Source organism: Patiria miniata, unplaced genomic scaffold (assembly GCF_015706575.1).
Source record: "Patiria miniata isolate m_02_andy unplaced genomic scaffold, ASM1570657v1 HiC_scaffold_17, whole genome shotgun sequence".
Lineage (NCBI taxonomy): Eukaryota > Metazoa > Echinodermata > Asteroidea > Valvatida > Asterinidae > Patiria > Patiria miniata.
Window position 1 is genome coordinate 11,658,878 of NW_024037055.1, and position 26,181 is coordinate 11,685,058.

At 38.8% G+C, this 26,181-nt stretch overlaps 1 protein-coding gene across 2 annotated transcripts in view; it reads right to left on the minus strand.

The window, feature by feature from the left end:
- LOC119723829 (probable UDP-sugar transporter protein SLC35A5) overlaps positions 1-26,181 on the minus strand; it is a 74,474-nt gene that overhangs the window by 20,005 nt on the left and 28,288 nt on the right. For both annotated transcript variants that reach the window (XM_038194708.1, XM_038194707.1), the window contains exons 3-4: positions 23,719-23,817; positions 5,761-5,894 (exon numbers count right to left, since the gene is read on the minus strand). In XM_038194708.1, coding sequence (XP_038050636.1) covers positions 5,761-5,894; positions 23,719-23,817 — 233 coding nt within the window. The remainder of the gene's footprint in view (positions 1-5,760; positions 5,895-23,718; positions 23,818-26,181) is intronic.

A 26,181-nucleotide genomic window follows, 5' to 3' on the forward strand; every position in this document is an offset into this window, starting at 1 on the left:
GGCCCGACAAGGAGGCCGCGAGGGAGTGAAAAGTCTCCAAAAATCATTGCGCGAAATTGGGTCGCCACCCTTGTGGCGTTTCCCACGGTGTGATCGACCGGATGACCCGCTAGAACTCGTCGAAGAACGGCGGGGACGGCGGTTCTTTTTCGCTTTTTTGTAGATCGGCTCCGAGTAATTTCCGAGGATTGCAGGGACACGGGGATGCCGAACAACGGATAAAATCCGATGTAGAGGCATGGCCCTCAGAGCGTAGCGTTAACGCTCCGGGGGAATCCCAGGGAGTCGGCTCTATGCGATCAATAGCCCGGGCGGCTGACAGCGCCCCCGCCCCGGTAACATAGGCGGGTGCTGCACGGTAGAGCCGGCCGTATAAAAGCCCATCAGCATCGTGGTAATCACGGGGCTGGGTGGGCCTGGGTGCACTGAGCCATGGAGGAGTACTTCCTCCGGCTGTGTGTGCCCCGTGGACGGGCCAGGGACGGGCATGGTGCGCCCCGTAGCGGAGCCACCTTTTGCCGCACGTCCCTTTTTGGGTACTGCCCCGGCTTCAGACAATTTCCTTGTCTTGCCGGTGCGTTTCCCCTTCAGCTGGGCGGACCCGTGAATATTGATCGAAGACGGTTGGGTTGTACGGCCCCCCGCTTGGTCAACGGGTCCGTCAGCTCCGACAGCCGGCAGTGGCTGAAGGGGCTGACTAGGGGACTGCTGCCGCGGTGACGTACCATCACGAGTGCAGTCCCCCTAGAACTCGGGCTTGTCTGGTGGGATGTACGTCCCTCCATTATCGACACACCCAGTCCTCCCCAACTTCCTTGATTTACTCATTTCCTACTTCACTTCACTTAGAATAACTCACTATAAACACTTTCTCTTTATTTCTTATAAATAGCTTTCTCACAGCAAAGAGGCATAAATAAAACAGTGAAATTCAGGTCGATTGAAATTTCACGATATACCTCGCCTGCGGCTAAGAGAAAAAGAGGACGCTAACGTAGTGCGCATGTCACAGGGCGTCGTGGGTAGGACACGTGAGGGCGCTATTGTGTGTAAAACTCTTAGCAAATTGCCTGCCAGCATAGGGAACAATGCATAGGTAGTATTCACTCTACAGGTAAGTAGAATGATGTAGACCCATTTTTTGACGCGCTCCTATATTGTTCAAGCATTTTTGTAAACTGTTAAATGGAAATAACAAACTGGCGTAAATAATTTACAGTAAATAAAACTGGAAAAAAAAAAGAAAAAAAAAAGAACTAGAGGTTTGCGTTTGTTGTTACAAAAGCAGGGTGGTCGGGCAGGCAATTCATCAGTTCATCAAAAACTGCCGAGTTGAGTTATGAAAATGGTTATGTAAGAACAAAGGAGCAGTACAATCAATTTTTTTTGTTTAAAAAAATGCATCTTTAACGGTGTGATAAATTTTAGTAAACATTCTACGTACACATACAAGTTATTCCTGGCTTGATGACGTCATTAATTCAAAAACGGGAAGTGAATACTGATTTAGTTCGGAGTGGATAAATGTTCGTTGTAAAGTTAAATAGCGTATGAAAATATGGAAAATATAACTGTATGTATTCATAACACCTAACTTCCGGTTTGAAGACGTCACAGTATTGGGAAGCAAAACGTGAACTTTGCAAGGGATATCGTTATTTGGGCTACGAAGATACACGACATGAATCAAATGATAGAATTAAGTTTAAATAAAATATTATCGTTTTCAAATTCTCATAGAAGTAACTTCCGGTCGGATGACATCATGAATTTGAAACCTTGCCAAATTATCTGTGGTTAATCAAAGAATATCAAGGGGCGATTTGGTGACATTTTAACAGATGGTTTTCAAATTAAAGAAAGCAAACACTATTTAATATGCCGCTAGGGGGCGCCCTTTCGAAAGATGACGTCATCACACTGTTTTGTGTATGGCAGTCCTCAATAAACACTTGCATAATATATGTGTGCAGTATTGCTTCCGCTTTTGAGTTATACTCGGTTTTTATTGCACTTCCGGTAACATCGGAAGTGAAGGTCAGGCGGTTTTGTGTCCGGGCACAAGACGTGTTTCTCACAGAATAGTTTACAACCTCACGAAAAAAACGAACATGATATTTTTGTCGTGTACGTGAACTCGCTTGACGTTTACTTCCGGGTCTACCGGAAGGTCACAGTTAGGTGAATTCAAAATGAAGACTTTAGCCTGAAATAAAAACAAAGCAGAATTTCTTCCAAACGGTTTGCGGTATGATCCAGAAACCTAGTGTGAACTTGTACCATGTTACGAAGATGTTATAAATGTTGTTATGTCATCATGACATCATCAGGTATCAAATTACAAGCGATTTCAGGGTAAATTCTTACAAAATAGTTTGCGCTATATCTTTCGAACTAAATTGAGTATCGTGTTCGTTTTTTTCGTGAGGTTGTAGACTCTGCCATGAGGAACATTTCTTGTCCCTGGGCATAAAACCGCTTGACCTTCACTTCCGGTGTTACCGAAAGTGCAATGAAAACCGAATATACATGTAATTCAAAGGCGGAAGCATTTTACTACACATATCATTTTGATAGTGTTTAGTGATGAATGCCAGACAAAAAACCCAGTGTGATGACGTCACCTTTCGAAAGGGCGCCCCCTAGCAACACATAAAACAGTGTTTGCTTTCTATAATTTGAAAATCATTCGTTCAAATTTTACTAAATCGCCCTTTGATATTCTTTCATGAACTGCAAATAAGTTGACAAGGTTTCAAATTCATGACGTCATGAGAATTTGAAAACAGCTAATTTTAAATTTAATTTATATCGATCCATGTCATATATCTTCGTAGCCCAAATAATGATATCCATTATAATGTTCACTTTTTGCTTCCAAATACTTTGACGTCATAAAACCGGAAGTTAGGTGTTATGAATGCAAACACTTATGTTTTCCATATTTTCATACGTTATTTAACTTCACAATGAACATTTATCCATTCCGAACTAAATCAGTATTCACTTCCGGATTTTGAATAATGTCGTCATCGAGCCAGAAATAACTTGTATGTGTACATAATTATAATGTTTACTGAATTTTATCTTTTGAACTAAAAAGAGTATCATGTTCGTTTTTTCGTGAGGTTGTAGACTATGCCGTGCCAAACATTCCTTGTTCCCAGCAGTGATGTAGTGCCTTGATGCTGGGCCTTGGCCTTAAGGCTGCCTTAAGGCTGGATTTTAGGGCCTTGGCCTTGGCCTCGAGGCTTGAGGGCAAAAGCCTTGGCCTTGGCCTTGAGGGTTCAGGGCCTTGCAATTTTGAGTCAAGGCTCTTCAAGGCCCATAGATTTTTGCATTTTCCAGATAAATCTGTTCGAAATTTTGCTGTTACCATATTAATCGTATTACCATGGAGGAGGGAAGCACCCTATAGATTTGTGTGTTGGGCACACTTCCACTTTTGTAGCATCACATTTTGTTACCATTGTAGTAGATTTGCTGCAAAAATATTCCGTACACTTGTGGGGCTAATGAGATGATCACTTTAATTGCATATAACTATGGAATATATCTGATTGGTTGTATATGTCTCCCTGATAAGTGCTAAAGATTTGCATGTATGTGTTTTAGATAATGCTGATATTTCTGACCATGTTGGGCCAGCAAATAAAAATTTCCCAAATCAGTTTCTTGGATCCCCCTTTTGTTACACTTGGGAGAATTGTGTGTCAATATAGAAGTAAATCATTATTTTGTTTAGTTAAACCATATTGAAGACCTAAACTTATACTTTAATAGATACAGTGCAGTCATAAAACGGTGTAGGCCTATGCGAGCATGTTGATTGCAATTAAAGAAATGTTGTTCTTCGTAACGAGCAATTCGTGATGATAAGGGCGGATCCAGGGGGGCCAAAAGGGGCCATGCCCCCCCCCCCCAAACGAAACCATTTTTTTTATTTGACGTCGTAATAAAGGCAGGAAATGAGTACACCACCATCTTTTCCTCAAAAAACATCGGTTAAAATGGTCAGAATTGCCTCAAATCGCACAACAGAGCATCTCGAATCCAATTTTTTTTCGGGGCCCTTAAGCGGGCCCCGAAGCCCAAGCCGTAATTTTTTGACCCACTTTTTTTTTGGGGGGGGACCAAAATTTCTTTGCCCCCCCCCCAAATTGTGTTCTGGATCTGCCCTTGCGTGATGATGTGTCACTCATGTGACTATAATTAGTTCTATATCAGTGGTCATTTCATAAAACAGGGCCTTGGCCTTGGCCTTGAGGGTTAAGCTTTGGCCTTGGCCCCGAGGCTTGAGGGTCAAAGCCTTGGCCTTGGCCTTAGCCTTGAGGGTCAAAGCCTTGGCCTTGGCCTTGGCCTTGAGGGTCAAAGCCTTTGCTCCAACACTGGTTCCCGGACACAAAACCACTTGACCTTCACTTCCGGTGTTACCGGAAGTGCAATTAAAACCGATTATAACTTAAAAGCGGAAGCATTTTATTACACACATATAAATTATGAAAGTGTTGAGTGAGGAATACCAAACACAAAAAAAGTGTGATGACGTCATCATCCGAAAGGGCGCCCCCTAGCGGCACATAATATAGCGTTTGCTATCTTTAATTTTAAAACCAGCCATCCACATATTACCAAATCACCCCTTGATAGTTTCTGGTAACCACAGATAACTTGGCAAGGTTTCAAATTCACGACGTCATCAGACCGGAAGTTACTTTAAGGAGAATTTGAAAAGTATCATATTTTTAATTTAATTCTATCATTTGATCCCTGTCATATCTTCGTAGTCCAAATAATGATATCCAATGTTCACCTTTGGATCTCTAATGCTGTGACGTCATTAAACCGTAAGTTAGGTGTTATTAATATGTCATCAAACCGGAAGTTAGGTGTTAATACATACAATTATATTTCCCATATTTTCATACATTATTTTAACTTCACAATGAAAATTTATCCTCTCCGAACTTTATTAGTATTCACTTACCGTTTTGACTGATGACGTCATCAAACCAGAAATAACTTTTTTGCGCACGAAGAATGTTAAAGATACATTTTTGTAACAAAATAATTGATTGTACTGGAAAGGATTTAATTTCGTGATTCTTTGTTCTACATAAACAAATAAAAGTGGGCAGTGTATAATCATGGAGGAAGGAATAGAATGAACAGCCTGTCCGCCCGACCACTCTGCGTTTGTAACTCAACAAACGCGAAGTGAAGACGGGAAACATCTTCCTGAATACTAATGGGCCAGCATGATCAGAAGCAGCAATGGGTAGGTTGTGTTCAATAGGAAAATCAACAAACATATTTTTTTTTATACCAATGTGTCCAAGCTGAAGCTGCTGAAGCTGCTGAAGCTGGTGAGTTTTGGTGTGTTTTTAACATTTTCTGCTGCCCGAGCATGTTCATCCGTTGCGATGTGCTTCTGGCAATCATTTCGGCCGGCGTGACTCACACAAAAATCCACATGACACAGCGTACAAATACCGAAATAATCTGAACATTTGCTGAATCAGAAGCAGAATTATTTTTTTGGCCTAATGTATGAAGGGCCCCCAATAGAAACCAGTTTTAAACTGTTTGAGCATACCCTGGGTAAAGAAATGGAATAAATATATGAAAAGAAATATAAACACTATACGTGCCATACAAAGTTTATTCTTATCAGAAAAAGTATCTTGAATGGAACCATGACAAATCACAAACATTACACTTTGTATAAATAAACAGATATTACATACTATATTAACTTACCGGTTCAAATGATGCAACAACGTAGAAGGCAATGAGGTTGTCAAGAAAGTACAACAGGCCTGGTATGCTCCACTTGAACAATCTCAAGACATCATAGACTGAGAATGCAAACACCCAACATTTCTTTAGCCTCTCTGTAACATGAATAGTAAAAGGACAGTTACTGCAACAATCATGCCAGCAAAAGTAGTGACCGCAATCAAGGGTAAAGGGTTAATTCAAACTCGCAATAGTCTTGAATTTTTTCTCTTTGTTTGGTTGGGATGTTAAATTTTTTGTTTCTGTGTAAAGGCATGCCTTCATACATGGTATATACATGTAGAGCTAATGCACAGACATTATTACAGCTTGGTACATGTACAATGAATATTCCTTGTAAGAATAGTTGGTCAATGTATTCTTATTTTCCACAGAGTTCCTTTTGAAATATCCAAGCATCAGTCAATTTTTTAATGCCAAGCGAGTACAAGGTTCTAAATAATTATGATTCAGAATTCAAATTTGTAGATTTTGGTTACATACTGTAACAAATAAAGGTCTTTTGTCAGTAGCCACTTGTTCAAATGATAAGTATTTTTCTTTGTGACAGTTTGGAATGTATTTCTTTTAAACTTTGTATGGGTTAAGCAAGGGCCAGCCTTGCTACCCCACCAAGGTTTTTGCAGTCATGTTGTTGCTAAGGCAAAACGTCTGCCATTGTTAAGCAAAGCTAATCCGATTCCGTACTTAGACGCTATAGCAGAGCAGTGAAATTCATGCACCACACAAAACATGGACTTTTGAACGTTGTATTTCTCAGAAAATATGCCGAGTATGATTGAAATGTTAAATTATAATAGATTAAAGGGAATATACATTATTTGCTTTTGCTGTAATTTTCAGAAATGGATGGAATTGGGGGTTGGAAATATATAGCAAATATAGTTACACTGACTTTTTTGAGGTTTTGGGTTCGAAAATGCTACAAAAACCAAGAAAAACAATCATTTTCCTGTAGTCTGGTTCCCTGACTCCATTTAAGAAGAAACAGAGCAGTTTACATAAATTGGGGAATTGTAAGGTCAGGGAACCAGTCTAGCTGGCTTGTACCCGTTCAGAGGTGTGTAATCGATTGCAAACAAGTGCGATGGTCAAATGGGGCCAGTATTTGAAAAAAGTTTTCTCCAACGCTGGTCGGCCGATCAGCGTTGGAAATTGATACAAAAATACCACTTTTCTTGAAAATGACAGTATACCAGGTGCCATGATTTTACAGGATGCTTTACAGTGTCATGCAAATGTTGTATTTTCCCTTTAAGAAATTCTAAACTTCATATCAGTGAAAAAATCGCCGTCATCGATGCCGAAACGGCAATACTGGTTACTGGTATTGCTGACCTTTAAGTCTGGAAGAAATCGTTCGAAAACTTCCCCAAATCTATGTATTTATATCAATTTCTAGGTATTTCTCCAAATTTTTATTTCACGATTAGTTGAACATTTATATCATCTAAGTATATTCCAAATTTCAGCTTAGTCTGTTGTTGCAAACGCTAGTATTCCACCTTGAACCATCTCTAAGGAGGATATTCTGCCAACCCAACCCACGTGCATTGTTGACGATTCCGGCCAAGCAACACAATAACGTATGATAGATTAGCATACTCATTAGCGTCACTGGGTGTGTTTTGGCGTGGATCTCGGTATCGACCAAAGAAGCAGGCAAAAAGGGTGATATTTATCAATTAATAACTCGTGAAGGAGGGTTTTCTCCAAATTTTCACTGCATACCATAATGGATAGGAACCTTATTAATATTCCTGAGGCTTGAAAAGATTGGCAGATATTGCCAACGCCGGTGTTGCAACTTCAATAAAAGCACGTAGCCAGGCCTATTTTCCAATTTCAACGAAAAGGGATGAACATATCACAACGATTTTTAGCACATACTTGGATCATTATAAGAGAAATAAATCCTGAAAGTTGCATGAAGAAACGGTCTTCCAAACTGGAGAAATTAATTATCAAAGATTTCACCTGCCAACGTGAACATGTCTGTGTACATGTACTTTCATTAAAAAAAAAGTTTTACGTAACCTTAAGAAATCGCCCTTCGCAACCACATGACTGTTTTGTATGCCTTAAGTTTGTATCTTAATTCCCGGGACATTCTTACTAAAGTCTTAACAAAGGATCTGTAGACTGCAGTCAGTGCTCAATGTAGGATCTGTAGACTGCAGTCAGTGCTCAATGCTTGAATGCATATAAACCTTTCTTGCAAAGTTGATCCTCGAAGACATTTCTTCAAAGCTGGATGTCAATCAGTATGGCAACGTCAAAGGCAGCGCCACTGTGCACTATCTCGTGGACATGCTTAACTTTGTGCATGAGGGACTTGATAGAACTGGTCATTTTGCTAACCTTTGTGCCATAGATTTTACGAAGGCTTTTGATCGGGTGAACCATAATATTGTTATTCGAAAGCTCATTCAACTTGGAGTTAGACATTCTATTGTTCCCACTGTCTGCAGTTTCCTCACTGAGCGTACCCATAATACTAAGCTCTGCGGTCATTTGTCAAAGACTCAGGGTATTTCTTGTGGGGTTCCCCAAGGCACCAAATTGGGTCCAATTCTGTTTCTGATTTTGGTTAATGATGCATCAGTTGAAAACTGCAGACATTGGAAATATGTTTATGATTTAACGATAGGTGAAGTAGTGAAGCATGGCCAAGCATCTCACATGCAAAGCTATCTTGATGACTTGTCGAGTTGGTGTTATGACAACAGTGTACTTCCGAAGCCATCTAAATGTCAGACCATGACAGTAAGTTTTTTGAAGCGTGACACACCTAGGTCCTCATTTAAACTTGATGACACAGCATTGAATTCTGTGACCTCTATGAAGTTACTCGGTGTTACTGTACAAAACGACCTGAAATGGGACATCCATACCACAGACATTGTCTCTCGGGCATCCCGTAGGTTGTACACTTTGTGTATTCTTAAGAAGGCTAATATACCCACCTCTCACATGGTTGCTGTGTACACTACATAAGGCCCATTTTAGAGTATGTAGTCAGGTTTGGCACAGCTCTATTAGTGTCCGCCAAAGTGATGCCATTGAAAACATACAGAAACGTGCAGTGCGTATCATTCTTGGCCATGGCTATGACTCCTACACCGCAGTACTCAGCGTGCTTGGTTTGCCTACTCTTAAATCTAGGAGGGAGGATCTGCTGCTTAAGTTTGGTAACAAACTGCTTAACTCTAATAGATTTAGAAACATGCTGCCACCACTTAGAGAAAGTGTGTGTAGCAGAGAGCTTAGATCATCCACCATCACTGGCATGCAGGTCCCTAAGTGTAGGTCTGTTAGATACAACAAGTCCACCATTCCATCATTAGTTAGCATATTAAATAGTATCAACTAGTGATTTAACTTGGGTATGTAGTACATGTACACGTGTATTTTAAAATATTGCAAATATTTCTAGTGATTTATATTATGGTTTTTGCCCTGCCTGCGAATATGTAGGGGGGGGGGGGGAGCTGTTCTGGGTTTGTTATTTGGCTTGCCGCTGTAGTCAGTTTTTTCTATTTGTGCTTTTGTTGGGTTATTGTATTGCTTGTTTGTTTGTTGCTTGCTTGTTTGTATTTTATCAATTTCTCTTTTTAAACCACTTGTATCTATATGGATCGTAAATGTAAACTTTGGTGTGTGTGAATAATTGTATGCCTTATATATCATGTCTGTTTGTTTGGTTCTCTCTTTTTAATTTAATTGTAACTGAAAGGACTTTTATGTAATGTTAAATGTGATGTGGGTAATGTTTATACACGTAATGCATGTCTGTTTGTTGTTTAGTTGTTTTTTGGGTGTGTTTGCTCGTTTGATGTTGGTGTTTTTTTTAGGGGGGGGGGTAAGGGTTGTGTTTGTGTTGGTGATCTAAATGGCTTGTGTGAAACTTTTTACCTTTTTTTTTTTTTTACAAAATCATCTGTTGTATGGAATGTAAATTTTCACCTTTGGTGTGTGAATTTTATGCTTTGTATCATGTCTGTTTGTTTGTTTCTCCCTTTTAAATTTTACTGTAAATGTGACGATATGAACTTTTAGACTTATTTTGTAAATATTGTAATTGTCAGCATTTATGCTGTTGTGTACAGTATATTTTGTTTTTAATAATAAACCAGAATAAATAAATAAATAAATAAAAATATAAAAGCCCATGGGCACTGGTTTGGGTGAGGCATTCCTTACATCAGAGTGGCTGGGGACACTTCGTTATCTTGGTGGGTGGCGGTTCTTTATTAGGTGTTGGGCCTAAGCCCAACACCTATTTAGTACGGCAGGAGAAATGGGTTCCCATGCACCCCCCCCAAAAAAAATAAAACTAAATTCCAAGATGATTTTTAGAATCCCTAGGACATCGGATTAAAGAATTTTGATGTTGCCAGCGAAAACAAATGTCCCATGATGCCCTAATTTGCATATTTCCAAGATGGCTGCCGTGCGAATAATTAAAGGGAATATACAACATTTGCAAACATCGAAAAATAAAACTACCAAGTTTTTACGAAATACCTTACTAGGATGTTGTTAAATGACAGTCAAAAGCATCCTGTAAAGTTTATATGGCACCTGGTGTGAAGTCATTTTCAAGAAAATGGTATTTTTGTATACGTTTCCAGCGCTGGTCGGCCGACCACCGTTGGAAAAACCTAACTATTTTGCAACTACTGCTCCAAATGTACCATTTTTTATTCAGTTCAAATTTTGTTTGCTATTGGTTACATATTCATGAACGGGTGCAGGCCAGCTAGACTTGTTCCCTTACCTTACAATTTTCCGGCATCTGGAAATTGATCCATTTTATCTTTAGTGGAGTCAGGGAACCAGACTACTTGAACATTTTTGTTTTTCTTGGTTTTTCCAGCATTTTCGAACAAAAACTTCAAACATGTCAGTGTAACAATATTTGATCTATTATACTCCCCCTTCAAATAGTTCATTTCTGAAAATTACAGCAAAAGCCAATGATGTACATTCCCTTTAAAATGCTAAGTGTCATATGTCAGTGACTGATGAGCCCATTTTGATGATCTTGGTGTCAAACTTATACATTTTTGGGGTGCTGAATCGATTTTTGAGGTTTCTAAAATAGCTGGAGGTCAAGGTCTCGTGATTCAGGCGAAAGTCAAGGTAATTTTGGTCAAAAATTCATCATATTCATTTTCCCACCGGAATTATTTTTTTACCTTGCTCCTACAGATAGAGGCCTACTTATTGCTTTACTAATTTCCCACATTATCCCAACTACCAAATCCATTTAATAAAAAAAAATGTTGCATTTTATTTTGGAGTTATTGCTCAATATTTGACCCCACCCCCTAAAGTTTTGTATATTGACCCAATATTATGGAAATCTTAGAATATAGCCGGTGGATAAAAAGCTTACCGTTTTTATTAATATTTTTATTAATAAAATGCAACATGTTTTTTTATTAAATGGATTTGGTAGTTGGGATAATGTGGGAAATTTGTAAAGCAATAAGTAGGCCTCTATCACCATGTCTATAGGAGCTAGGTAAAAAAGTAATTCCGGTGGGAAAAAGAAAATGAATTTTTGACCAAAATGACCTTGACTTTCGCCCGAATCACGAGACCTTGACCTCCAGCTATTTTAGAAACCTCAAAAATCGATTCAGCTCCCCAAAAATGTATAAGTTTGACACCAAGATCATCAAAATGGGCTTATTAGTCACTGACATATGACACTTAGCATTTTAATTATTAAAAAATCATCTTGGAATTTAGGGGTTTTTTTGGGGGGGGGGTGCATGGGAACCCATTTTTCCTGCCATACTAATTGTTATTCTACGAATTTACTATTATTCTCCTCAGCATTTTCAGCAAATTCTTCTCCAGAACTATTTGTCAAAATGAAAACATATATTAACTTCAATCAGTGGCGTAGCGCTGGGGGGAGGGGGGCTGGAACATTTCAGTGGGAGGGGGGGGCGCTGGAGGGGGCTGGAACATTTCATGGGGGGCGTCATGTAGATCAATGATAATTTTTTTAGAAACTCAAAATCTCAGTGGGGGGGCGACAAGGTTTCATGGGGGGCTGTCGCCCCCCCCCCCCCCCCCCCCCCCCGTGGCTATGCCACTGACTTCAATTGTCAATACATGAGTGCACAACCCACTGAAGATCTGCTTTTATAAGTAATCATTTTACAAGCAAATAAAGATTTCGTCATTTAATCTTTGAAAAGCAATATAAAAGCAACTGTTACAGATTTGATTTTTTTTTTTATTTATTGCAATCGATACAATATTGCAGAATCTTCATTTTTGGTATTATGTGCAAAATCACATGACCCTTCCTTCCGGTCGAAACTGGAAGTGCCTTATAATTTGAAATTGGCGAAAGATGCGAATTTGTTTTCAACGATGTGAGTCTATGCCTAGGCTGTACTTTACAATATATTACACGTGACGTCATACAATGTTAGAGCGCCCTCTAGCGGCATGTTGAAAAAGTCAAATATGCATTTTGAGTTGATGTGTGTGGCGAAGTATGCGGTAATCGCTTCAAACATGATAGCCCAACACCGTGTGTTTGTTCCTACAAACTCTAGTTTTGTATTTAGTACAAGCCGGACTGTAGCTACTTTTTATTTCTGTATAAATTTTTACCTGCCGTCCGTCGAGCTCCTCAACAGTTTATGTAAATGTACTTTTCTTTATATTTATTTGGTAAACTATGTCCGAGCGTCCTGGGCTCCTGGCCGAGCTGACTTTCCATTTACTATGGGCGTGGCCCTTTACATTTGTTTAATAATGCAACTATATTTTTTGTGGCTACATTTATTTGGGGCGTGTGATATCAATTTGTGATTGCCCAGAGAATTAATTATATTTTCCTGAGACCAAAATTTCTTGTCTCGTGTTTGATTTATTTTTGAGTTTGTGTTAATTCACTGGCGGGCGTGGACTCCATAAGGGGGTCCTGTTACAATATTGGTACCTTACATGTATTTCCTAATCACTAAACAAGCCTGCTTTTTTGGACCAGTTATCCTGGTATCAGTTATCAATGTGACTTAAAGATTTCAAAACTTAATTCAAAACATAACACATTAATGTGCATCTTTATATTTTAAGGATTAAAGACATGCATGATGATGTCATCATTTTAGTTAAATATTTTTTCTACATTAAATACATGTATGGCATGTGCCAAGTTTCAGTCACTATTTCAGTCCAGACATTGAAAACGCAGAAGCCATTATGACGTCACTTTGTACTTTTCATGAACAGAACATACATGTATTCTTCATGACAATCAGGCCCTTTATGATATTTAAAAAAATATCACCTTTTGATTATTATGTTATGACATTCAAACTTTCTCTCAATTTATGACATCTGTTTGACAAACCTAAGTTATTATAATACAAGGAAAGTAGCGATAAAAAATATAGATGCCCTGCATGTGATGTCATGATTACGTCATCATGGGTCACTTGACGTCATCTTAAATGTACAAACTTTAAAGGGAATGTTCAACATTTGCTGTTGCTGCAATTTTTAAAAAAAAATGGATTTGGAGGATCAGTATGTTAATATAGCAAATATTGTTAAACTGACTTGCTTCACGTTTTGGGTTCAGAGATGCTGGAAAATCCAAGAAAACCAACCATGTTGTTGTAGTCTGGTTCCCTGATCCCACTTAAGATAAAATGGAGCAATTTATAGCCTGGGGAATTGTAAGGTCAGAGAATCAGTCTAGCTCAGGCTTGTACCCCTTCACAAGTGTGTAATCAATCGCAAAGAAAATGCACAATAACCAAATATGAAAAATTAGTCGCAGTTTTTGAAAAAAGCCAGTTTTCTCCAATGCTGGTCGGCCAGCATTAAACCAGGATGTGTTATAGGTACAAATTAAGATGACGTTATCATGTGACTTTATATCGATATTTGAAGTTTTGAAGATTATCACCATATCTCTCGAACCCAACATGATAAGTTCAAAATTCTTTTGGTATTAGGTTTGTTAGGTAACAGGTCTTTGCACAACATTTTTGAAAAATGTTTGACGTTACGATGACGTCATCAAAAATGTGATTTTTCAAAACAATTGACTTGAAACTTAGCAGGTAGGTAGATACTACTGTTAATAGTAAGCAAAATCTGAAATGAATTCATGATGACGTCATCACCTATTTTTTATTAACTTATAATCTTTTTACATTTTTTTCTGAAATGCTTAATTATGCATTTTCAAATATATTTCTTGAATATACATATTTAAAAAAAATTGCAGAAAAGCCTATGTTCTGTTCATCAAACAGACAAAGCTCTAGTTTCTTCTTTTTGTTTCCTCAAAATCCCATAGACATTGTACATGTCTTTTCTGCCATTAACTTTTGCCATTTATCTTTGTCATGCATCATTCAAAGTCAGCATAGGCATACCGATGGTCCTTATAGCAAAATAGCATAGATGTGCCCTGATGACTGACTTCATGATGACTGACTTCATGATGACGTCATCGTTGGTCACATGAAGTCATCATGACAATATAAAATCAACCGTGACTAACTTGACTTTTGAAGGAATTGATAGAATCCAGGATCTTCATTGTTGTTACAGTGCAATCGAGAAACTTTGATTATTTTAACGTGTTCCGTGTGTTTATTGTGCCATGCGAGTTGAATGTTTTTTATGAGATGCCAAATGTATATGTTACACCCCGCATTGAATGGATCCGTCTTAAAGTTTTTAAATAATAATGTGTTATTCAATTCCCTCGTAGAGTTTTCGCAGCCACTTACAACCTAGGCGTAGTCGAGTCGTAAGAACGTTTTGTACATAGACCATGGTAATTGTGATGGAAAGCACATCTTAATTGCTGAACAAAACTGCACCAATTAGTAGATAAAAGATAGTATTGTATTGAACTGAATGCAGCGTTCAGGACCTTTTTTCTGTGGTTTGATGAAGTTAGTGTATTTTGTTGAGAGAGAGGGAAAAGACATTTGAGACCTGATCTAGAACAACAATCTAGAGTGAAGGTGGGAGAGTGATCATGTGTTTACAGAGACCAGTTTCAGCTTGCCCTGCACCTGAAATCTGATAACAGCAGATTCAGCTTCTGGATTAGTTTGATCCTGCGGGAAAACAGAAAGTTCAGTTTCGATTCCCAGAATTTGGCAAATCCAGGCCAAATTCCAGCGTCATAGTGTCCCAGTCATCTTGACATCTATAGCAACGTCCACCTCCCCAAGTATTAGCACAGTTAAATTACCATAAGTGTTGATCAAGTTATTATCATTGAGTTTTGCATAAATCTTTTTTGATACCCTCTGGCCACGAAATTGACTGATCTTTAAGACTGATGGTGACTATAAAGTTGATTTTGAAATGAAGATTTGATTGACCTTTAGAAGTTATTACAATGTATGTACCAGCATGATTTTGAAACGACCAAGAGAAGTCGGATCGTATTTCCATAGAATTTTGGATCATTAACACAAATCTTGAATTTGATGTTAAGAATTACTTTGAAGCCGAGAATTTTGATTGAAGATTTTAATAACAGAAAAGTCAGCTATTTTGATTAAGAATTTTGAAGTTAAAGATTTTAGTACATGAGATTTTTCTTGAGGATTTGGAAAGCAAACCAGATTTTGAAATTCATGTATTACGAGAAAACTCAAAAGGTTTTGGATCTTATTTTTATTTTGATGGTCTTCTTCATTGCTATTCAGTGATCCGTCGGCACTAACACCGACTGGAAAGGAGTCTACCATTGACTAGCAGCAGCCGAAGACAAAGCTTATCATGAAGCAGACTCATTGAAGCGTGGTACTGCGTATGAGTATGGAGATCAGTCCTGCAACCATGTGGGCAACTTGTGACCTCGCCTGCTATCATAGAGTTTGGAGAGTATTTAAAATAAGCTTTAATTAAATCTGTGAATCACATGAAATAAGTAAAACTGGTGGAGTTTGGAAAACTTAATGTAACACAGAACAGCAAGTTCTTCGTGTATTTTAAAATTATCCTGAGCAAAAAGACTATTGAAAAATTAGTTTGTGAATGAAGAAGAATATACCGGAGTGAAACCAAACGTTTAATCCTTAAATAATTGTTGGCAATAATAATTTTGAGTTGAAGTGAACTGAAGTGTAGATAAAAGTACAACTGACTTCAATTGAACTGAGAAGAATTGAATTGTAAGATATGTGTTGTATAAATGTAAAGAAGAAGATTGAAGTTTATTTTTAAATACAATTGAAGAAAGTTAGAAGTTGTTTAATTTCCGTCTTTTATTTTGTCTGTTGGTGTTTCCATAGGATCCAAGGTTGCCATTCCAGTTATAGGCTATTAAAGATATATAGCCAAATTCTGGAGTGGTGACAATTGTATCTTGTGTGAGCCAAATCACGTGACCCTTCCTTCTTGTCCAAATCAGAAGTGCTTTATAATCTAAAATTGGAAAAAGATATGAACTTGCTTTTAACGTTGATAGACTCTGGCTAGGTTCTAATTTCCAAAAAAAAATACCGATGATGTCATAAAATGTTAGAGTGCCCTCTAATGGCAGGTTGAAAATGTTGAAAATGAATTTTTAGTTGACGTCTGTGGTAATCACTTCAACTGAATATACAGTCGACTCTCGTTAATATGAGGTCCTTGGAACTTATGACATTATCTTGTATTATCCAACACCTCGTCTTAAGCAACAAGCATTTTTCGTGCACTCGCTGACATGCATCATAGATCATTTATGTAGCTATTGCATAGGTCACATGCTCTTGTTGAAATTGTAATGAATTTGCCTTCCAAAAGTTAAATCATGTTCTCCATGATATTGTGATGTATAAGGAATGAAGTCACAAAATCAAAAAACACAAATGCCCTGCAACCATGACTGTTTCCATGACATAACACCACTCTATTAACATCAACTTACCTGGGTCACATGGAACATTCTTTGGCATCGTTATTGTTTTCTTTAGGTTATATATGTAATGTATTGATGCCTATGATCCCAGAATAAATTTTTGTGTTTTTGCTTTTCTGTTGGGAAGTCATTGTACATGCATGTGATTTAAGCAAACTGACTGGATATTTTCAGTCCTAAGGGAGACTTTTCTCAAAGGTGAATCCTTTGACTTGAGCATACCGTATAATGCTTTGAGCATAAGGCCTACATGGAAATAAGAATTTTTAAATAATCAAAAGAAAATATGGTTATTTGAATAAGCTTGAGTTTATCATCATGACATCATTTCTTTTGTTTTTAATAATGAGAACACTTGGCCTATGGGATCCGAAAATGCCTATTGTCTGCCTAGTTCGTTCGGACGGCACGAGAGCCATCATAAAGAATCCCTCTGATAGCCCCAGAACCGCAAATGCCCATTGTCCGCTTTTAGCCCCATCATGCAGCGCGTGAAAACACAAACAATTGTGTGCTAGTGGTATAAAAAAATGCAGTGCTGAAGTTAGAAAGCATCATCACGGTGCCAATTAAAACTGATAAGGTTCATTGATTGACAAGTTGTTTTTCCAAATAAACTTGGAAATAGACAGATATATAACAATAAATCTGCACTTACCAGACCGCAAAAAGTGTTCGTCTTAACCGTCATCTCGTATCACCCAAGTTCATATTAAGCATTTTTTTCCTCATAGTCAAAAGCACACTTTGGTCGTGACTGGCGAAATATGCTCGTCTAAACCATAATGTCGTCTTAACCGTGCTCGTGTTAAGGAGTTTTGACTGTATATGACGACCTTTATGTAAACAATGTGTGGGGGAAAAAATCATGACGTCATCAGATTGGAAGTTATGATGAAAAAGATCTCTTCTTTTTTTTTAAATCAACCCTGACAGATATTATCTTGATTGTTGCTTTAAATGTCATCGTAAAAGTAGGTCTCGAGCTTCCCTGTGTCTCTTGGCAATCAGCTAAGTTGGACATGCACTGCACCCTCGAAATTTCAAGCTCAACACCCCCAGCCTTTAAAACGTTCTTTGCACAACATGTATGTGGATTGTATTGTGCATGTACAATGAAAGGGAAATTCCCTAGCATACTGCATGCCATCAAGGATTTCCCCTGACTCAGAGTTTATGCTTGCCAAAACTGAGAGGGCGGTACATAACTTTAATGGGTGTGCAATGTTTTCATAAGTGTTTACTAGTGTTTTGTACATGTTTATTTATAGTTTAGTCATATGAGACTCAGAAGTTGGGCTAGCAAAAGCGCCCAATTAACAATTTTAACAATTGGGCATTTTTTTTTTAAATATGTGCATTTGGGTAAATAGGGCGAGCCATACTTTGTATTGCGCTAATGGTGTGCGACCTTTACTTTAAGAGATATGATCTATTAAAAGTTGTTGTTTTTTACGATTGTACTTGATGAGTTTACAATACAGTAGCAAAGGCGTGCATATATGTTGAAACCACTTGATTAATCTTTGAAAATTAATATAAACTCAACCATGAGAGACCTGAACTTCACTTTTGTGGGAATTGATAGAATATTCCAGGATCTTCATTTTCTCTAGTGCCAAATCATGTGACCCTTCCTTCCGGTCCAAACCGGAAGTGCCCGTTAATTTGAAATCGGAAAAAGATGTGAACTTGCTTTCAATGATTACAAAAAAAAATTACCAGTGACGTCATAACATGTTGGAGTGCCCTCTAGCAGCAGGGTGGAAATGTTGAAAAGGACCGGAACAGTATATGGCCTGGCATAACAGGTTGAAATTGACATCGCGAAAATGGCATGCAAACATCGATGCAGAAGACCTCTGCTGCAAGTTTCTGTGTGGGCCTACTTGTATGTATTTTTCGTTTTCATATACTTATTTCAAGGTTGTAATGCTCGTACATGAAGCAATACATACACTGATACAGCCTAGCCTGTTTCCCCAAAAGTTTTCCGTCACCTGTTCAACCATGTAGAATGTACGTGGTTATTAAACTGCCCGCTACAAACTGCGCACACTACCATGTTGATATTCTTCTGGTATGTATCCAAGAGACTAAAACCAAACCCCAACGGGAATACCTCTTGCAGTCAGGACACAAATTCATGCTCATGTAAAAAAAAAAGGAAGCATCACACCGTGGACTTGGTTTTGTCATTGGCCTGAAGCTACCGGTACATGACCACATCATCATCACAAATACGTAAGTGACTGTGTAGCAAAACTCAACATCAGATGGAATTACTCAACATCGCTATCCCAACACGAAATGGAACACTAATAAACTGCCGATTCATCAATGCATACAGTCGCACTGCTGATGATCCATCCCTCCTGAACTCACTTTATGAAGAACTCAGTTCAACAGTTACAGTACCTGCAAGATGGCTGTACCTTTATATGTGGCGGCTTCAACACAAAACTGGGGAAACTATTACTCCAATGGAGATGCTCTATTGTCATTGTCTCCACCTAAGGATTCTTTGCCAGCAACACAGCTTTCAAACACCCAGTCAAGCATTGTACAACATGGACTGGTCATATAAAAGATCATACCCAAACATGACGAACCAGAACCAAAAGCCACTCGAACTGTATTCAGACAGATAGACTATGTGCTGTTAACATCCAGCTATCCCCCCCTCCCCCATCCCATTGATGAGAATGCTTGTCACGTCGCTGCTTTGTCAAGGGTAGTTCCTCCCACCTCTAAAACTGTAATTTCTTCTCATTGTCTTCTCTCCACAGGTTTCTTCAGGCTTGCGAGCTACAGTGCCTAGGGCGCTTTTGAGGAATCCTTGGTTTCATTACCAAAAATGATTAATAATAATAACAATAATAATGATAAAATAATTGTTGGTGTAGCATCCATCTTCAACCTCTTCAATGATCACAGACATATTAAATCAGAACTTAATTTTTTAAATACTTACATTGGTATATATTGTGAGGCATGGTCTGTGCATGTTTCAGTTATTTTTTTAAACCTTTTTTCCAAGGAAAGCTTTCCGGGTCAAAGTAAAGAATTTCACGCCAATAGTTATTTAATAAAATGTCCCACATGGTCTCAATCCAGTGGTTATGGTAAAATCACATTTATTTTTCATAAACAGAAGTCCACGAATTGGCTTGATGTAGCACCACCGCCCCCCCCCCCAAACACACACCCCATTCATCAAAACCCTGCCCCCAACAGTCTGAGTGTATATTTATTGTTCAAAAGATAAAATACACTTGTTGTTTTATCTTACTATAATTCCAGGAATCTCTGTCTGTCTGTCTGTCCGCCGATTATCTCCAGAACCGGGCACCGTATGAAGTTGAAAATCGGCGGGTATATTTTTCGGGACAACAGAATGTGCAGTGCAAAGTTTGAAGTTGTTTGGACCGGCGGTTCTCGAAAAAGCTGCAAAAAGCAGTATTTTCTGAGGCAAACGTGGCAGTATATAGCTTAGAACATGACACCCGCACGCACTGCCGTTCTTTTCAATTGTTTACGTCATGTTTAAGCTAAAGCGCGCGTGCTCAATATGACGTGCATTGCAGGGCGATATATAGTGTCCAGTATGAGTGAATACTAATGGATCAATGGGTGAATAGCACTGCATACTATGTTTTCGTATGTACACGGGCACATTATTTTTGCAGTCGACTGAGCGACCATTGTAGGTGGTCGAACTTCAAACTTGGCAAAAGTTTTGACGTAAGTGTGCGTTCAACCTGTGAAACCAACACCATTGAATCGCGTGCGTTGTTTGCATGGGCAGTTCTCCAAAAACTCTGCAAGTATGCAACCTATACCAGCGGCAAAGCAATTTGCGTTTCCTGAACATGCACATTTTAGACGGGCACTGCACTAGTTATATCAATGGACCAATGGGTAATGACAAATAATCCACAATGGCTCACAGTATTAAACTTTTGTTACTTGCTTGTTAACACAATGCAGCAAGCTGACAGAATCAGAGTCATCATTGCTGCCTGTGAAAATATTTTGGTCACCTGAATGACTACAGTACAATCACTTCGCTTTGTAAAATGATTCTACATGGTTCAAGATGAACGATGGTCCTCCCAAGTCTAGTTAGCCATTGCAATGTCACTTTAAGAACTTGCTCCATGCTAGGATTGAAGGATCAGTCAACTGTACCATAATTGTACTGAATCCCTTTCACAATGAGATATATATTTTTTGAAATCCATTGACCTATGGTTTTCCCAGTAACTTGGACATGGTCTGATTTGTAGTACTACTAGTAGTTACTTGGACTACTGTGGTTTACGCCTTTTTTCAGTACCACAAATTCTGAAATGCAATAGTCTACAAAACTTACAGTATTGTGGACATTCCCAAAGGCAGAATATTAGTATAATAGGGTGAAACCATTCCGACCTACCCCCATCATGTTTTGTCCACAGCGTTTTTGATCACTGATGATAACCCTAGTCTCCTGACATGACGGGGGAATTTCTTTTGTCAAAATAGCCTCATTTTCCACAGCTAGGGCTATTTCCTTATCACTACCCTCCAGTAAGTCTAGGGGCTAGACGTTGTTATTGTTTAATACGCGATAACCTGCCGCCGCGAGAGGGCGCTATCACGACCAACGAATATCACCCACAAACCCGTCAGAACGTCTAGGGAATCTGCTAATTTTTCCCCCTGAAAAATGGGGGAAACTAGTGCGCATGCACCAATTGTGTATGCACGAAACAGATCTGCGCAGTAGTCTGGTAGTGGTAGCTAAGAAGTTACGCTATTGGCTGGTGTACGACGGGGCCCGGCAGCTGCAGCGCTCGCGCTGCATCATCATCATTTGTATGTTTTGTATTCAGGAAATCTATGATTATCGGTATGGTGTTGCTTGGATTTTGGAAGATAAATTTCCGAACGGGCGGCAGGTTGACGAAACCGTTGTGGCCTCGAACTATCTGACGAAGAGCGGCTATTTGCTAATATTTCAGTTTTGATATACCCAACGTTTTTGCAGCGAATTCAACAGCCTCATCAAAAGCTGACTGTTCGGCCATTTATCAATCGCAGTATTTACACAGTACATACGTACATGTATGGTGTACATTCAATCATTCACCGTCAGTACGGTGTGGCGTGGTACAGGGGATTAGACCTATAAATATGTATGCATTTATGCAGGGCATATAAGGCGCGCTACATATATTAGGCAAAGCAGGTGTGTGGGCATAGCATGGCCAGAAGCAGATTCCCTAGACGTTGTTCTGACGGCTTCGTGGGTGATATTGGTTGGCCGTGATAGCGCCCTCTTGCGGCGGCTGGTTATCGCGTATCAAACAATAACAACGTCTAGCCCCTAGACTACCCTCCAGTTCCTTTCACTTCTGTCAATAAGTGGCAAATTTGCTCCATCTGCTTTTTGTAAAGTTGTCAATCCTACTTTTTTAAAGTCAACAACACGACACAGGCAGCCAGGGTGTCATGACACTGCCATGTTTACAAACTTGTGTGCAGAGATAAATTCCCTACGTGTGGCGTATGCACAGCGCGCGTTGACCCTGATCACGAGTTTGTGGCTGTTGTTTATCTCCTGCGCTGAGGGGGCTCAAATTTCGGGAATAGTCAGGGCCCAATTTCAGGGTGAGAATGCAACTTTTGAGTTGGGGAAAATCTAGGGTGGTGAAAGCTGTATACCGGTACAACCCAAAAATCAGGTTGCTTAAAATTTTTAAGTGGAACTTGAACGATACAGCCTTCAGCTGACGGCCTACTTTGCGTATACCAGAAGGTGATTTTACAATGACGTGTGGTTTGATTCTATTTATTTATTTTTACCTCTTGAAACTGACAATTTCCGGCGGTAAATTTGTGACTTTTTTTTATCTGATTTTTTCCCCCCAGCCTAACACTCACCTGCCGTCGGTGCAATACACGTTAAAGCCATCCTGCCTGCAGGCGAAGCCCAAATTATTTTGTGAACGAGTATTTCTGGCCAACCAGGTCTGCGATTTGGTGTGGCAAGCAAAATGAATATTCATTACTTACATATCCTGTACTAGATGCAAAAGCAGTGGTAACACATTATTATATCTCGTATATCGATCGTGAGATGTGTTCACACACGAGACACGTGGTCTGCCCACGTGCGTACTATTTTGGAAAATCACTGGTGTTACTTGGTCGTTATAAAAATGATGTACATTGTGCAATGGGACCAGCGAGTTTCCATTCTTTGTCCGTGTACTATAAATGCAGTGCATGCATGGCATACTAGCTGCTCTTGCTACAGCTATTTTGACGTTTTACATTTCTGAAATTGCCAGGAGCCATCCTGAAATTTGGACTTCGGTTTTGATTTACGTATGTATTGCTCCAAAATGAGGTGAACATTTTGCTGAAGTTGTGAAGTTATGACATCAGTGAAGTTGTGAGGAAACACGAAAGTATCGCCAATGTTTTTAAAGAATAGTGTGGGTTTAGTTTAAAATTGTCGATTTAAAAGCAATTCACCAATATCTTGATATTTTTCAAAACCGTTACGAATATCGTATCACCGCGACATTTTCGACCTATCGTCCAGCACCTCTGTATGATGTCACATGGCACAATGTTACATGATGAATTAATTAATGGGAAAAATTGATTCTTTTGATTGTTATCCGTCTTACTCTTTCAATAAGTTTTTAAGCTCTACAGTCATCTCCCATTGACTTGTGTGCAATTTCAAGCCGTAGCAGATATTTCGGACACGGCTTATAAGTAACTGATTTTTCAAAGTTTTGGTTCAGAAAATCACGGTATCTTATTTACAATGTAAACAATTTTGTGGAAATTCGAAACAAAAGGCAATAAATTTGTAATTTTGAAGACAGCTTGTATTTTCGTAATGATTCTGCTAAATTTGGAAAGGTTGCCAGGTATGTATAATGTACATTGGACTAATTCCCTAGTTATCATTCCAATTTAATCATTACTCATTTGTATACCTTTTGTGATGGTATTCAGTGAAAGCATACAGCAAACCAGGAGTTTGATGATCTCAGCACACAAGTTGACTGCAACGGGTAGGTAGTCAAACCCCCCATCTAACAGTGACACAGAGGAGAAAGAAAAAGATTTGCATTCAACTTTAGTGATACTATAAAATAAAAAAAAATAAAAATTAAATAAGAGTTACATGTAAATGATTTAAAAAAAAATATATTTTCCCATGAACTTTACTATAAAAAGCAATTGAGCTGTATAATTTCTGCCATCAGTAAAGGCCCTCAAACATGTCAAAGTAATTCATCAGTGGTTGATGCTTAGCCGCAATCTTTTAGCCACATGTAGTGTAAGTAACATTTCTAACTCAAGTTATTATCCGGAAACTAAGCTGCCCTGACGGACAGACATACGGCCCTACAGACATCCCAGCCAGAATGGGGGCTGCCCGATAGTCCGAAGGTCCGATAGTCCGAAGGTTCTTTAGTCCAAAGGTTAGATAGTCCGAATGCACAAAATTTCCATAAGAGGGGGCTCGTTAGTCCGAAAATGAAATAAGGTTCGTTAATCTGTACATTTGATGCAATAGTCCGAAGGTTCATTAATCCGAAGGTTCATTAGTCCGAAGGTTCATTTATCCGAAGGTTTGAAAGTCCGAATTTAGAATAAGGTTAATAAGTCCAAAGGTTCAATAGTCCTAAACGAAAATAAGGTTCATTAGTCCGAAGGTTCATTATTCCCAATTGACAATAAGGTTCGATAGTCCGAATCGACAATAAGGTCTGACAGTCCGAATCGACAATTAAGGTCCGATAGTCCGAAGTGTCATACTGACGAATCGTATTGCCCATTCGGACTATCGAACCTTATTCTCAATTCGGACTATCGAACCATATTGTCAATTCGGACTATCAAACCCTACAGTACATTCGGACTATCGAACCTTATCATCTATTCGGACTATCGAACCTTATCATCTATTCGGACTATCCAACCTTCGAATTAATTAACCTTATTCTATTTTCGGACTAATGGGCCCTTTGGACTATCGAACCTTCGGACTATTGAACCTTCGGACTAACAAACCTTTGGACTAATGACCCTTCGGACTAAAGAACCTTCTGACTATCAAACCTTCGGACTATCGGGCTGTAACTGCCAGACGGACGGACGACATAGGCGATGACAATACCCCTCGAGCCTCTCGGCTGAGGGGTAAAAACTAAACTAGCTGGAGTCATTAGTAATACAACTTTGGAGGGGATTTGGTGTCAACGAATCTGAATGTGATGTTATTTAAATGATTTGATGCAAGACGGAGGCCCTACGGGGTTGCCATATTTGAACAATCCTATATGGCTGCTACCCAGGTCAGAGGTCAATCGCAGTTTTAAAAATACTGCAAGTAAGACTTGCGCAATCCCCCTGGCATGCTAGCAGTTTGTTATTAAGTCAGTGTCCCTAACCAAAATGGAAGATATTTTTCTATTGTTTTAGCAATAGTGATCCTGACCTTTGACCTGTCGGCCCCAAAAGCAAAAGGCTTATTAAGACTACCAAGAACAACCGACAAAACCAAATTTCAAGTTCCCAAGTAAAGCATTTTTTTCAAGTTATCGCGTTGACAAGATTTTTATTATTTTAGCAATAGTGACCTTGACCTTTGACCTGTCTCCCCCAAAGCAACATGCTTCTTAAGACTAACAAGAACAACCCACAAACCAAATTTCAAGTTATTAAGTAAAGTAGGCCTATTTCTGAAGTTATCGCGTTGCCAAGATTTCTATTGTTTTTAGGGCAGTTTCACGGGAAAGGTTGCAAAATGAAAAATAGGAAATCGATGCTATATTTCATAGGAGACTTTGTTGGAATTTGCTGGTTTTTGTCTCACAAGGACCGTCATGTTGTAGCAGTCTCCAGAAAAAAATGTGCAGCTCTACGCATTACGGTTTTCAAATTATAAGCTCACATGGGTGCTAAAGCACAAGATTTGGAGTCTCATTCACATTTTCTAGAAACTGCAATTGATGAGAATTAAAAATAAATGCCATGGGAACCACCCAGACTTGCAAGGACATTGAAGTATGTCCCAACAATATGTACACCAAATTTCATTAAGATTGGCCAACTCGTTCTTTTGTAATGCCGTTTTGAGTGAGACATTGATGTGTTTGTTAAACGTTTTTTTCAAAATGTCCTTTCCTGAACATGGTATTTTTTTCCAGAATTAAAAGAAAGAATACACAACTTATTGCCTGTCAACATGATGCTACACACTCCAGTAATCAAGTATAAAAAGATAGGAATTGGATAATCACAAGTAAATTTGATACAGCAGCAGTCGCATATGCCATGCAAATGTTTGTTAAAAATGTCCTCTCCTGAACATGGCCCCCCTTTTTTTATAGGAAGTCAGAGATAAAACTTTTTTGACATAAACATGTACCTAGGGGTGTACTTACTAG